The 15,019-nt window shown below is 40.6% G+C and overlaps 1 protein-coding gene across 3 annotated transcripts in view; it reads right to left on the bottom strand.

Moving 5' to 3' along the window:
- The window catches only part of FBRS (fibrosin), a 391,643-nt gene that overhangs the window by 240,308 nt on the left and 136,316 nt on the right, over window positions 1-15,019 (bottom strand). For all 3 annotated transcript variants that reach the window (XM_033944951.1, XM_033944952.1, XM_033944950.1), the window contains one exon: window positions 13,879-14,275. In XM_033944951.1, coding sequence (XP_033800842.1) covers window positions 13,879-14,275 — 397 coding nt within the window. The remainder of the gene's footprint in view (window positions 1-13,878; window positions 14,276-15,019) is intronic.

Genomic DNA, 15,019 nt, shown 5'->3' with positions numbered 1-15,019 from the left:
ATATGAAAAAACAACTTAAAAAACAATTTATAGAATTGGAAAATGAAATTAAAATATTAGAACAAAAATTAATTACCAAATGGGAACATGATACATTACAGAAATTATTAAAAACAAAAGTTAAATATAATGAGATTTCTTCTCAAATTATAAGAAAAGATATATTCAGTCGACAAGTACAGTATTATGGAAATTCAAATAAAGCTGGAAAATTATTAGCAAATTTCATTAAAGCAAAAAAGAGAAAATCTAAGATTATAGCAATAAAGGATAAACAAGGCAATACACACACTAGCATTGAAGATATAATAAAACAATTTCTTGATTTTTATAAGGATTTATATACTTCTGATACTTATGAAAAGAAAGAAAATGATGGTATAGAATTTTTAAAATCATTTATTGGACCAAATATTCCTGATCATATAAAAGGAAGTTTAGAAGAACATATATCTTTAAAAGAAATAGAAACAGCATTGAAAGCTCTTAGAGTTGGATCCGCTCCAGGTGGAGATGGATATACTGTTGAATATTATAAAACATTTCAAAATATTTTACTACCTTATCTATTAAATTTATATCAATATCAAATAACTAATGGAAATATATCAGGAACTATGGCTGATTCTGTTATAATTGTCTTGCCAAAACCAAACAGGGATCCGACATTGATAACAAATTATAGGCCTATATCTTTGATGAATGTAGATGCTAAATTAATTGCTAAAGTGTTAGCTATAAGATTAGCTAAAGCTCTTCCCTTTATCATTGACGTACATCAAACAGGATTTGTTGCTAAAAGACATTCTTCACATAACACCAGATTAGCATTTCACTCTTTAAATTTAGCAAAAAATTTAAATGATCCAGCTTTTTTGATATCATTAGATGCAGAAAAAGCATTTGATAGAGTGGAATGGAAATTTATGTATCAAACTTTAGAATGGTTCGGTGTAGGACCTGGTTTTATTAAAATGATTCAAACATTATATAGCTCCCCTGGAGCAAGATTAAATATAAACAATAACTTATCTGATAAATTTAACTTGCTAAGGGGAGTTAGACAAGGTTGTCCTTTATCTCCCTTACATTTTGATATTGTTCTAGAACCCTTATTAATTGCAATAAATCAAACTAAAGGAATAAAGGGAATCACATTTTCTAATTGGGAATTTAAATTATCTGCATATGCAGATGATATATTATTATATTTAAGAGAACCAGAAGACACCATTCCACATTTACTTAATTTAATAGAAAAGTTTGGAAAATTTTCTGGATATAAAATCAATTGGGAAAAATCTGAAGTTCTTCCAATTAATATCCATTGCACCAAAGGATTATTTGATTCATATTCATTTAAATGGAAAGAGGAAGGACTAAAATATTTAGGTATTATTATAAAAAATACAATTGATGATACAGTTAAAGAGAATGAAAAACTTTTATTAAAGAAAATAACAGAAATGTGCGAGCAATGGAATCCTTTACATCTTTCTTGGTGGGGAAGAGTTCAAACAATTAAAATGATGATTTTACCTGTGGTTTGTTATCAAATGAGTATGATTCCAATATTTTTTCAGGGGTCATTTTATAAAAAGTTAAACAGTGTGCTTACAAAATTTGTTTGGTTTGGGAAAAGACCCAGAATCGCTTTAGTATCATTACAAAAAACAATCAAGGAGGGAGGGGTAAATTTTCCAAATTTCTATAGGTACCATCAAGCCTATATTTTAAGACAGGGAATGTATTGGATCCTCCCAGATCTCATGGAAAATGTACCCGATTGGTTATATTTAGAATGGCGCCTCATGTTCCCTTTACTTCCAGAACATATTATTAGTATAACAATGCCTAGGAGATATAAAGACAACAGAATTCTAATTGACACATGGAAAACACTAAGATATATAAATAATTTAACATCAGATCCAGTGACTAAATCTTTAAATCAATCTATTTGGGTAAACTCCAGGATCAAAATTGGTGGATTTAAAATAGTATGGAAACAATGGATAAAAGTAGGTATACGTACTTTAAAAGATGTAATAGCAAATGGATCACTGCTTAGTTTTTCACAATTGCAACAAAAATTTGGATTAGACAAAACACAATATTTTAAATGGATGCAATTGAAGCAGGCTATTCAGGAAGGGTTCCCTGAATGGAAGAATCTGGACAATCAATATAGCTTACCAATCCTTTGTTTTCAAGCAGATTTTCTAGGACACCAAGCCGCAAAATGGTACAAGATTATATATGAATTTTTAAACAAAGAAAAAAGGACAGGACTTAGGGACATTTGGAGTATTGAGATAGGACAGACAATTTCTGCATCTCAATGGCAAAAATTTTGGTCTTGGAGATTACATACTACAAGATCAGCATCTATGAGTCAAACATGGTTGTTCTTATTACATAGAGTTTTATGGACCCCTACGAAATTACAGAAATTAGATAGTAATAGATCTAATAGATGCTGGCATTGTAAGATAGAAGTGGGGACATTGGACCATTTATTATTCTTTTGTCCCTGCATTAATTCTTTTTGGAAATTAATATGGCCCCAAATTAATAAACTATTAGATAATCACGTAGGACTATCATATGATACAATATTATTTGGAACAGCAATGAGAACACAAAATCCAATATCAGCTAATAATAACAAACTTTTATTAATTTTAACAGGGGTCGCCATTCAACAAATTACTCAGAATTGGAAAGATTACACTAAATTAAATTACATGTTCTGGTGGAATTCGACATGTCATATATATAAAATGGAAAAAGTACTGGCAATACAACAAGGATATATTAAAAAATTTAATAAAATATGGGGACCATTGACAAATTTTTCAAATGATCAGATATCATAGCACATATAGAAAACATATAAAAGGGTAGGGAGGGGAAATTATTATACTAGTAATTATAAATAAAACTCTGTCTGAGGGGAGGGGTTAAATTACAATGATAGAACAATTTAAAAATTTCAAGTGTTTTAATATAAATGAATGTAATACATGTATATCACTTGTTGTAAGAATTTTATATAAAAAAGAATAAAAAATATATTGGAAAAAAAACAAACAATTATATTCGGCAGAAGAGGAAGCTTCCCCACAACTAATAACTAACTATTTGGAATCACTCCCTCTGGGATGTATTGATGAGAGAGATATAGGCAGATTAGATAGACCCCTTACACTTATAGAGGCCCGGAAGCCTTGTGAGGGATGAAGATAGGTAAATTGCCTGAATTAGATTCTACAAGCAGTATCAGGAGCTCCTTCTCCCCCTCTTGTTGAACTGCCTTAATACACTTGATTTACATAGCTGCCTGCCACATTTTATGAGGTTGGCGGGCACTACGGTGCTGCTGAAGGAGGGGAAGGATCCCCCAGCTCTGCGCTTCCTATTGATCTATATCTATGCTAGGGGTGGATACGAAGATTTTTGCCCGGATACTGGTTGACTGATTCATGTTCTAGGTTCCCCGCCTGGTACATCCGAATCAATCAGGTTTTGTGGCGGGTCGCCAGGTGAGAGATACTATTCGACGGCTGTTGAACTTGAGGGAACGGGCCTTGCGCATTGGTGAAGAAGCATTATTTCTCTCGATTGATGCTGAAAAGGCATTTGATCCTGTCTCCTGGTACTTGAGCACTTTGGGTTTGGGTCGGATTCGGGTGCTCTATAATGATCCGTTGGGTTGTGTCAAAGTGAACAGTCTCTACTCTGAGCCTCTCTCACTATCAAGGGGAACTAGGCAAGCTGCCCTCTTTCCCCAGTACTCTTTGCATCGGTTATTGAGCCACTGGCTCAACATATATGAGCTAATGAGGGTATTTCGGGTATTAAGGTGGGAGATCGGAGCTACAAATTGAGCTTGTTTGCAGATGATTTGTTGTTTACACTGACTTCACCGAGATCCTCTCTGCCGCAGGTTTTGAGGGAACTTGCAGCATATAGCGTTGTTTCCGGGTTTCTTGTTAACATGTCTAAGTCTAAGCTAACCCTTGGTGTTGCTGGAAGACAGTGAGTGGGTATTGCGACAAGCATTCCCTTTAGGTGGGTTCAGAACTCTATGCATTATTTAGGGGTCTATATGGATTGCACCATTTTGGACTATGTTCCGCTGTTTCAGCAGGTTAGGTGAGACTTAGACAGATGAGAGTGGCTTTGTTTTTCTTGAATGGGGCACGTGGAAGTTATTAAAATGATGTTTCTCCCCAAATTTCTATTTTTGTTTCAGGTTCTCCCTATTTGAGTGAGCTGGAAGCTTCTAGAGGCACAACAATGGCTTATTATATCATTTATATAGGGGCGCAAGCAGCATAGAGTTGGCATGAAGAGTTCTTTGTTTGAATAAGGGGCGGGGGGGAGAACTGACGGTGCCTTCTTTGCAGAAGTACTACCAAGCAACGCAACTTATGGCAGTGCTTGAATGGCAAGCTCAGGAGTGTAAACTGTGGGTAACCATTGAGCAGGAGGGGGTTCCTGGGACCCCCCTTATGCATTTGCCCTGGTTGCCGGACAGGGGTAGTAGTAACTAGTGAGTGGTCTAGTGGTGGTTACTACTACTTTGAGAGTGTGGCGAGCAACTCAGGGCCACCTGTTGGGGGATCGGAAATATTCCTGGTTTACCTCGATTCAATTTAATTTGGAGTTTGCTCCAAGGGATAAGAGTGGGGTTTTCTCGAGATGGACTGGATGGGTCTTCTAGAAGGAGAGCATCACCCTGGTGAAGTAAGAAATAATTCTGTAGCTGGGACCTATGCAATATCCTCTCGCACCGAGAATATGTCTCCAAATGCTTCTGCCCAGGAGGGAAGGGTTAGGACAGCTGTTGTAGCTGGTGATTCGATCATTAGGCATGTAGATAGCTGGGTAGCTAGTGGGCGTGAGGATTACCTGGTCACTTGCCTGCCTGGTGTGAAGGTGGCAGACCTCATGCATCACACAGATAGATTTTGGATAGTGCTGGGGAGAAGCCAGCTGTCTTGGTACACATAGGTACCAATGACATAGGAAAATGTGAGAGGGAGGTTTTGGAAGCCAAATTTAGGTAGAAAGCTGAAATCTAGATCCTCCAGGGTAGCATTTTCAGAAATGCTCCCAGTTCTACACCCAGGACCCAAGAGGCAGGCAGCGTCGGGAAAAAGGGAGAATTCAGCGGCAACGGCGGCGATGAGTGAGGCTATATAGAGATGGAAGAGGGTGGAGGATAGTAGGGATCCTTGGGGTACGCCGCAGGGGTTGGACCAAGGGTCTGATTTTTCTTTATCTGATTTTACTCTGTATATTCTGGATTTTAGAAAACCTTCAAACCATGAGTATACTTTATCTGAGATACGTATTGAGTCCAAAATTTGCAGTAGGATGCTATGATCTACCAGGTCGAATGCTGCGGTCAGGTCCAGTTGTATGAGAAGCATTTTTTTTTCCTGTGCTGAGGTGTTGTCTAGCTGTGTCCATAAGGGAGCCTAGTAATGTCTCTGTGCTAAAGTTGGTTCTGAAGACAGACAGTGTAGGGTGGAGAATGTTGTGGTCTTCTAGATAGTTAGTGAGGAGTTTGGCTACTAGTCCTTCTTAGTTTGACATATAGTCGTATTGAGGCAATGGGTCTGTAGTTGGATGGTTGATCTGTTGGTCCCTTTGGGTCTTTTAGGATCGGAGTGATGATGATTTCGTCAGTTGGAAAAAGGCCGTCTGTGAGTGTGGTTTGTATCCATTGTAGGAGTAAAGCACAGAATTTTGTGCTAGAGGTTGTTAGGAGATATGGTGGGTATTGGTTGAGGTCACAGGATGCATGGCTGTATTTTCTGAAGAGTTTATTGAGATCGGACCATTGTATATTGGGGAAGTGGGACCATGTTCTGTCTGCTGCAGTTGATTCATTTTCTGTGGGATGCATTGTGAATTCAATTAGGTGGGTTGGGGTACCATTGAGGGTAGCTCTGGCATTTGTAATTTTATTCTTGAAGTGTTCTGCTAAGAGGGTTGCTGAGGGGGGAGGGGGGATGTTGTTAGTGGTCAGGTAGGGTTTGATGTCTATCAGATCTTTTAATATTTGGAATAATTTTTTGGTGTTTTGGGTTTCTGTGCCTATTAGGTTGGTGTAGTGTACTTTTTTCTTATCCTTTAATTGTAGTTTGTATTGTTTGTTAATTTTTTTCCAGGCGGTTTTCGTATGCTCAAGGTTAGTTTTTCTTCATTTTCTTTCTAGTTGTCTGCATTGTCTTTTGAGTTGGAGTAATTCGTTGTCAAACCATTGGTCTGATTGTCTGCTGGTTCTAGTTTTGGTTGCAATGGGGTTAGTTCATCAAGGGTGTTAGTGCTCAATTTGCTCCACTGTGAGATGAAGTCCTTGGGGTTGCATTCCTGAACTGTTTCATCTGTTTTGTCCAGAATTTGGTGGGCTCGATGTATTTGCGTGAGGTGTAAGTTACTCTTTTGGATTTTGGTATGGCTTTGTTTTTGGTCCAATTGATGTTGAAGGTATATGTGTCTGACCAGAGGGATGGGGATCAAGTTCCATTAGATTTGAATTTCTGGTATAGATGGTTGATGGGTCATGAAGGCAGCGATGTCAAGTTGGTGACCTTTCTCATGAGTAGTTTGTGGATTTAAAATCTGGAAAGATAAGGCATTGATCTCTTCTATGCATCTCTTCTATTGTTTTCTGCTTTTTTAATCTCAGTGTTTTGTTTTGTTTTATTTCATTCCCCTTTTAACCCTTTTACTACCTTTTTTTCATATTCAGTTATCTTTCACTTGTTTTATTACCTGGTTTTATAGCCCAGTAGATACACTCCCCTTTTAACCCCCCTTTTTTCAAATTTCTTTAACATATGTTTTATACCCTGTTTTATCTCACTTCTCCTTTAAATCTTGGAGGTCACGTAACATGGGTAGAGTGACCTTATGCAGTTTTCTCATTCCCTTTAAAATGGAGCCTGCCTCTTCCCCACGTTTTTTACATTTCAGCGTCACTCTTTGTGAAGTTTTAGCTTGTCATTCTGGTGAGCCACACTTTTACTTTCACTTTCTCCTTGCTTCAGTGTTTGTTTAAACTATCTTGGTTTTATCCGTTTTTGCCCCTCTGTTACATTTGTTTTAACTCAGAGGTGTCCAACCTGCGGCCCGAGATATTTTGTGCGGCCCCAGTCGAGAGCGATGCAGTGTTTTCCTCTGCTGCCTCCGAGTGTTTACCGTCTTGCCGGCTTCCTCCTTTGTCTTGCTGCAGTGTTTGCGCGGCCCCAGAAATATTTTTTTCAGCCAGTTTGGCCCAGGGCACCCCTGTTTTAACTAATCTTGTGTTTTCAATCAGTTCTATTAGTAATCCTCTTTTGAGAGAATCCTTCATATAACTAGGTTTACTTGGCCCATTCTGACACCGTCAGCTCCTCTCAGCTTGTTTTAATACCAGCAGCTCTTCTTATTTTACCTTCAATTAGTCAAGTATGTTTCTGCTATCCGCTTATGTATGGCTCTTGCACTAATTTTTGCCATTTTTTCTGCTTTCTACTTTGCATAGTTTGCACTTGTCCTGTTTATGAATTACCGTATTTTCACGCATATAACGCGTGTGTTATACACGATTTTACAAACCGCGCATAACCGTGCGCGTTATATGTGTGAGCGCATTTTACAACTTTTTTTTTTCAATCCGATCCGGCATCCCCCCTGCGAACCAGCATCCTCCCCCCCGCTCGCTTCACCCCCCCTCCCCCACGATCCTACATCCCCCCCAGCACCGCAAAACATCTCTTACCCGATTGGGCACCGGCACCGGCACCAATGCACAGAATGTGCCAGTGCCCAAAGATCCTCCCTCGTTGGGTTGGGTTGGGCTGGGCTGGGCTGGGCGGTGCGAGAGAGATCCTCCTTCTTCCTGCGCCGGGCTGGACTAGGCTTTGAGCATGCGCAAATGCTCAAAGCCTAGTCCAGCCCGGCGCAGGAAGAAGGAGGATCTCTCTCGCACCGCACCGCCCAGCCCAACCCAACTCAACGAGGGAGGATCTTCGGGCACTAGCACATCCTGTGCATTGGTGCTGGTGCCGGTGCCGGTGCCCAATCGGGTAAGAGATGTTTTGCGGTGCTGGGGGGGATGTAGGATCGCGGGGGAGGGGGGTGACGCGAGCGGGGGGGGGAGGATGCCAGTTCGCAGGGGGAATGCCGGATTCGAATGAAAAAAAAATGATCTCTCGAGTAAGCGAGCGGTGGGGAGGATGCCGGTTCGGAGTAGGCGGGAAGAGGTTTTAGCATGCGCGGTATACGCGTGTGCGTGCTATATAAAGTTTTTTTTACATAAATTTGTGTTCCCCACGCGCTATACCCGTGTGTGCGTTTTACACGGGTGCGTGGTATATGGGTGAAAATACGGTAGTTGGATACTTAAGTATTTCAAGGGTTATACAATAAAACCTTGGTTTACGAGCATAATTCATTCAGAAACCATGCTTGTAATCCAAAGCACTCGTATATCAAAGTGAATTTCCCCTTAGGAAAAAATGGAGACTCAGATGATTCGTTCTACAACCCAAAAACTTTCATACAAAATACTATATGTACACGTATTGAAGACTTTGCTTGTATAGAACAGTCTCTACACTCCTGCAGTGTCAGAGAGAGAAGAACCATCGGCTCAGTTGTGATGTGTGTATACTGTATGTACATGTATTGCAAGACCTTGCTTGTATATCAAGTGAAAATTTAAATGTTTTGCTTGTCTTGCAAAACACTTCCAAACCAAGTTACTTGCAATCCACGGTTTTACTGTATTTAGTTTACTCTCTGCTGTGTTCTCGGTTGAAAGACACTTTTTGACAAATTATATTGTTTCAAAAAAGTATCCAATGTCCATCTTATTACATTGCTATACAGTGATACCTTGGAATCGGAACTTAATCCGTTCCAGAACCCCGTTCGAGTTCCAAAGCATTTTGAGTTCCAATACAATCCGTTCCTGGGTCCCACAAACTCAAATTTTAACAGGAAATACACTGGATTTTAAGGTAAAATATTAACAAATATTCCAAAGCAGCATTCAGATTCTGGGGCACAAACACACATATACAATGTGCAGGGCGTTTGGATTCCAAAGCAGAGTTCGGATTCTGGGGCACAAACACACATATACAATGTGCAGGGCGTTTGGATTCCAAGACAAAATTTACTACAAAAAAAAAGTTTGGATTCCAAGTCGTTCAAGTTCTGGGGCGTTCGGATTCCGAGGTACCACTGTATTTGTAATTTTAACATGGTTTGATCCATGAGTAACAGTGCTTTTTTCCTTTTGGCAATATGATATTTTCATGCATATTTTTATTACCTTACCAGTATTTGGATATAATTTATGGTTGGTTTTATCTTTTGGGTATGTATGCTAATCTTCCATTTTGTTTTATATTAATTTTCTTAATTTGTGATATTTATGTTATGTAGCAATGTGGTTTTTTTCTATGTATATTATTATAAACAAACAATATTTTCTTATTGTTCTTATTGTTTTAGTGGAATTTGGATATCATTAGTGGTTTGTTTTTATTACTTGGGTATGCATACTCCCTTTTCATTTAATTTTACATTATTCATTTACAGTTAAAACGTGACATCTTCATGTTGTGTTATTTATGTCATGTGGCCTTTTATATTATTATACGTTACAGGACTCCTGATGCAGGCCCTATAGCCGAAACATGGGCCGTGTCGAGTCCATGATTTGAAATTATTATCCACCATATTTATGTGACTTTTTCAGACTATTTGCACATATTTTAATTGCTACCAATAAAGAAGAGTTTTGAAGACCAGGCACACTCTGCTCCTCTTGTATCTTACTGCTGCGTGTGCAGAGGGAGCTGTCCATCTCCTTCGAGGTTGCTGATATTAGAAGCAGCGCAGAAGATGAGCTCCAGCGGCACATATACCATATATACTCTAATATAAACCGAGATTTTGGGGCCAAAAAATTGGTCCAAAAATGGGGGTCCCGGTTTATATTCGGGTCAATGCCCCCTCCCAGAATTTTTTAAGGCCACCGCCGCCAGGCTCTGCCCCCCTCCTCCTCCCTGCTCTATCATCATGCCTCTGCCGATCTGGTGAAAGTGCAGCATCTCTGCCGATCGCTGGTGGAAGTGCAGCGAGCAGGAGCAAGCTTTCTGAACTCCTGCCTCGCTGCTAACCGGCTGCGTGGATCCACTCTGTTCATCTCAGCGGCACGAGCAGCAGCTCGATTTGGCACTGCTTCTCGGCACTGAGCAGCTTCCTTACTGGCTCCCCTGAATTCATGGATCCGCACAGCCGGTTAGCAGCGGGGCAGAAGTTCAGAAAGCTTGCTCCTGCCCCCTGCACCTCCACCAGTGATCGGCAGAGGACCCGCTGCACCTCCACCACTTGCAAAAGTTAGGACTGTAAACCAGGCATGGATGTAAACCAGGCATGGGTGTTATTTAAAAATACTATCGTGGAAGCTCAAACCAGATGTATTCCATGTATCAGCCAAGGTGGAAAGAGGAGGAAACGAAAGCTGGCGTGGTTGAAAGGTGACATGAAAGAGGCTATCAGAGTCAAAAAAAACATCCTTTAAAGAATCGACAAGTTAAAAAGTGATAAATCACCTGAACCGGATGGTATACATCCCAGGGTACTAAAAGACCTCAAACATGAAATTGCTGACTTGCTATTAGTTATCTGTAACCTGTCGCTAAAATTGTCTGTAGCACCTGAAGATTGGAGGGTGGCCAATATTATGCTGATTTTTAAAAAGGGTTCCAGGGGAGATCTGGGAAATTGCAGACTTCAGTGCCAGGCAAAATGGTGGAAACAATTATTAAAAATAAAATTGTAGAACATGTAGACAAACATGATTTAATCAGTCAGTCAGCAAAGGTTCAGCCGAGGGAGATCTTGCTTCACCAATTTGCTTGACTTCTTTGAAGATGTGAATAAACATGTGAACAAAGGTAAGCCAGTTGATGTAGTATATCTAGATTTTCAGAAGAGTCATGAGATAGGTGGCAAAGTTCAGTTGTGGATTAGTAATTGGTTATCGGATAGAAAATCAGGAATTAAATCAGGGTTAAATCAGGAATCTAAAAGTCCCTCCTTGAGGGCCGCAATCCAGTCGGGTTTTTAGGATTTCCCCAATGAATATGCATTGAAAGCAGTGCATGCAAATAGATCTCATGCATATTCATTGGGGAAATCCTGAAAACCCGACAGGATTGCGGCCCTCAAGGAGGGACTTTGAGACCCCTGGGTTAAATGGTCATTTTTCTCAATGGAGAAGTGCCGCAGGGGGTCTGCACTCAGACCAGTGCTATTTAACTTATTTATAAATGATCTATAAATTGGAATAATGAGTGAGGTGATTAAATTTGCAGATGACACTAAACTATTCAAAGTTGATAAAATGCATGCGGATTGTGAAAAATTGCAGGCAGACCTCAGGAATTTGGAAGACTAGTTGTCCAAATGGCAGATGAAATTTAATGTGGACAAATGCAAAGTGATACACATTGGGAAGAATAACCCCAATCACACTTACCGAATGCTAGGGTCCAATTTGGGGATTAGCGCCCAAGAAAAGGATCTGGGTGTAATAGTAGAAAATATAATGAAACCTTCTGCCCACTGTGTGGCGGCAGCCAAATAAGCAAGCAAGATGCTAGGAATTATTAAAAAAAGGGATGGTTAACAAGACTAAGAATGTTATAATGCCCCTGTATCGCTCCATGGTCCGACTTCATCTGGAGTACTGCGTTCAATTCTGCTCTCCATATCTCAAGAAAGATATAGCGGTACTAGAAAAGGTTCAAAGAAGAGCGACCAAGATGATAAAAGGGATGGAACCTCTCGTATGAGGAAAGACTAAACCGGTTAGGGCTCTTCAACTTGGAAAAGAGATGGCTGAGAGGGAGATATTATTGAAGTCTACAAAATCATGAGTGGAGTAGAACGGGTAAAAGTGGATCGATTTTTCACTCCATCGAAAATTACCAAGACTAGGGGACACTTGATGAAGTTACAGGGAAATACTTTAAAAACCAATAGGAGGAAAATCTTTTTTCACTCAGAGAATAGTTAAGCTCTGGAACGCGTTGACAGAGGATGCAGACTGCTGGGCATGATGGATCACTGGTCTAACCCAGCAGCTGCAATTCTTATGTTCTTATAGCGTAGTTGGTTTTAAGAAAGGTTTGGACAAGTTCTGGAGGAAATGTCCATAGTCTGCTATTGAGAAAGACATGGGGGAAGCCACTGCATGCCCTGTATCGGTAGCATGGAATATTGCTACTCCTTGGGTTTAGGCCACCGTGAGAACGGGCTACTGGGCTTGATGGACCATTGGTCTGACCCAGTAAGGCTATTCTTATGTTCTTATTAACTTCAACATACATTACATTCCCAATCCCAGTTGTTACTAGAACTTCCAATATCATCCCAAAAGAAAAAGTCTGAATGGAAGGGAGCATGAGACACTGCCATGCCATAAACAGAATGAACTGTCAGATGAGATTTGTAGAGTGGACTCAAGTGAACAAATTTAAAACACTTCTAAACATCTTGAAGATTTTTTTGTTTCTTTTTTAAACTATTGTTTACAATGATTGTAATGTAAGAGGGTGCAGGGTCAGTTAGGCTCTGAGTTTTACATAGAATGTATAATTTTAATTGATAGTACTGCTGTTATATAGCATTATGTCACTTTGATACTTTTAGAAAGCACTACATAAATGCTCTAAATAAAGAAATACAATTGACATTCTTTCGGTTGTGAAAGATCCAATCTTGCTGTCAAATAGAATGAAATCTCCACTGTATTCCTTGCCTATACCTTAAGTCATGCTGCTCGGAAGTCATCCAGTAGAAAATCAGCACTAAAATAATGGCTCAGTTTAACACAAATTAAACTGCTTTGGTTCCTGAGAGGAATCAACTATTATATAGCTCCCCTTAGAAACATAGAAGATGACGGCAGAAAAGGGCTATAGCCCATCAAGTCTGCCCACCCTACTGACCCTTCCTAGTGACTATTTATTCAGATTGACTCTCTTAGGGATCCCCTATAGGCATCCCATTTATTTTTAAAGTCCCATTTATTCTTAAAGTCCAACACGATGCAGGTCTCGATCATCCCATCAAGTCTGCTGACCCATCCTTCAGCCAATAAAACAGTCTCAGGTGGTAGGGGAAAAACAGCTGTAAAGTCGCAGAGCAATTTGCATGCCACTGCCTAAAATTCAGGCAGAAAGCCTACACACATGGGGTGCTTAGAAATACATCACAAGCCTCTGAAAACTAACTTGGAACTGGAAGATGGTGCTCAGCGGCCTCATCCTATGTGGAAAGCTACAAATTTGGGAGAAGATAGATTCAGAGTTTTCAACTCTAAAGAGACAACATATTACCCTTTCATCTAGACCAGTGTCCCACAAACTTTTACAGCTGGCAGCACACTAAATGCAGTGCCCCAGCCTGAAGTTGACGCGATGACATCACATGCATGCATGACATCATTGCGTCAACGTCCATGCATGCACGGAGGCCCATCTTGCCACGACCCCGCCATTACAGGAATCCAGGAGGTACAGGTAGAAGATGAAAGACGACAGCCAGGAGAGTCATCCACGCTGGCTGACTTCCTACAGGACGTGCCTCTTGCCATGAGAGGTACGTCCTGTAGGCAGGCAGCCGGCGTGGACAACTCTCCTCCCCGACAGTGTGTCGCGACACACCAGAAATCTCAGGAGGCACACTGGTGTGCCGCAGCACACAGTTTGCGATACACTGATCTAGACTGATGTATATAACAAATGCATTCATAATGTATGTAAGATTTGGTACATTTCAAGGCCCACCACTTACCTGACCATGCTGAGGTCCAGCCCTCCATTGTAGATGCCCTGAGATTGAGGGTTGAAAGGTGGTACCTTCAGGTGCACTGGAGACTGATGTAAGCCCTGCGAGGTGTGCGCTTTGGATAGAGGTGTTGCTCTGTTAGTGGCAGTGGTCTGCATATGAGGTGTCAGACACCGACTCTGTGCTGGTGTAGGAGCCTGAGCAGAGGTGCAGACCGGAGCCAGGGATTGGCCTGATAAGGTCACCTGAGATGCTGGAGGATTCTTGGGAAGGAAAGGCACTAACATGGGGTCCTTTTCTGGCTCTTGGTTTTTTTCATGGCTCCGTTCCAAGCCAGAGATTTTGGGAAGGATAGACAACTTGGCTTCACCACTCCTGTGGAGAGCTATACTGTGGTCCAAGGCTGTAAGCAAACAACAAAATGAAGGGTTAAATATACTTTTATTCAAATAGTTGCCCCTGCCTGAGCCCTCCTCCCCACACACAAACTTTCTGGTCCTACAAAGACAGCAAGATTCTGAATCCAAGTATCTTCTCTCTAGTGAAAAAATGTATCATTTCAAGATAATGCCTCACTTCCCCCCAGCCCCCCTCTCCAAATGCTATTTAATTTACCTGTAGCAGATATCCTCCATGGACATAAAGATTTAAGTCCTCACAACATAGCAGACATCAATGTTAGAGCCCATTTCAGGAACAATACACCAGCCTAGTTTTCTAGAAGTTTTGAGAAGGCTCATCATGCTTGCATGCCACCTGCCACTCTTGTCTCATAGGACTTTCAGTCTCTTTTATAGCTTTGTTTAGCTTAGTTTAGAATGGAGCAGGGGGAGGGTATATGAGGACTTACATCCTGCTATTCACACAGAACACCTGCTACAAGTATTTTTTTCTCCAAAGACAAGCAGGATACCAAGTCTAAAATGAAAAAAAAGAGTGAGGGGGAATAGAAATGTAAGTGAGTTTTTTTGGCAACCTGAAATTGAAAGAATTGGGCCTAGGAAGGGTGGTGTTAGATTCTAATCCCCAAAGAGGATTGTCTGGCCAAACCTACTGTCAAGTTGAAAGCCTTATTCTAAGTGAGATGTGAATGTTTGGACAGAAGTCCAAGTCACAGCTCTGCAAAATTCCTCTGCAGATGCTGACC

This window comes from Geotrypetes seraphini, chromosome 5 (assembly GCF_902459505.1).
Source record: "Geotrypetes seraphini chromosome 5, aGeoSer1.1, whole genome shotgun sequence".
NCBI lineage: Eukaryota > Metazoa > Chordata > Amphibia > Gymnophiona > Dermophiidae > Geotrypetes > Geotrypetes seraphini.
Note: the sequence above shows the minus strand (reverse complement) of the source record. Positions and strands in the feature narration are given on the sequence as shown.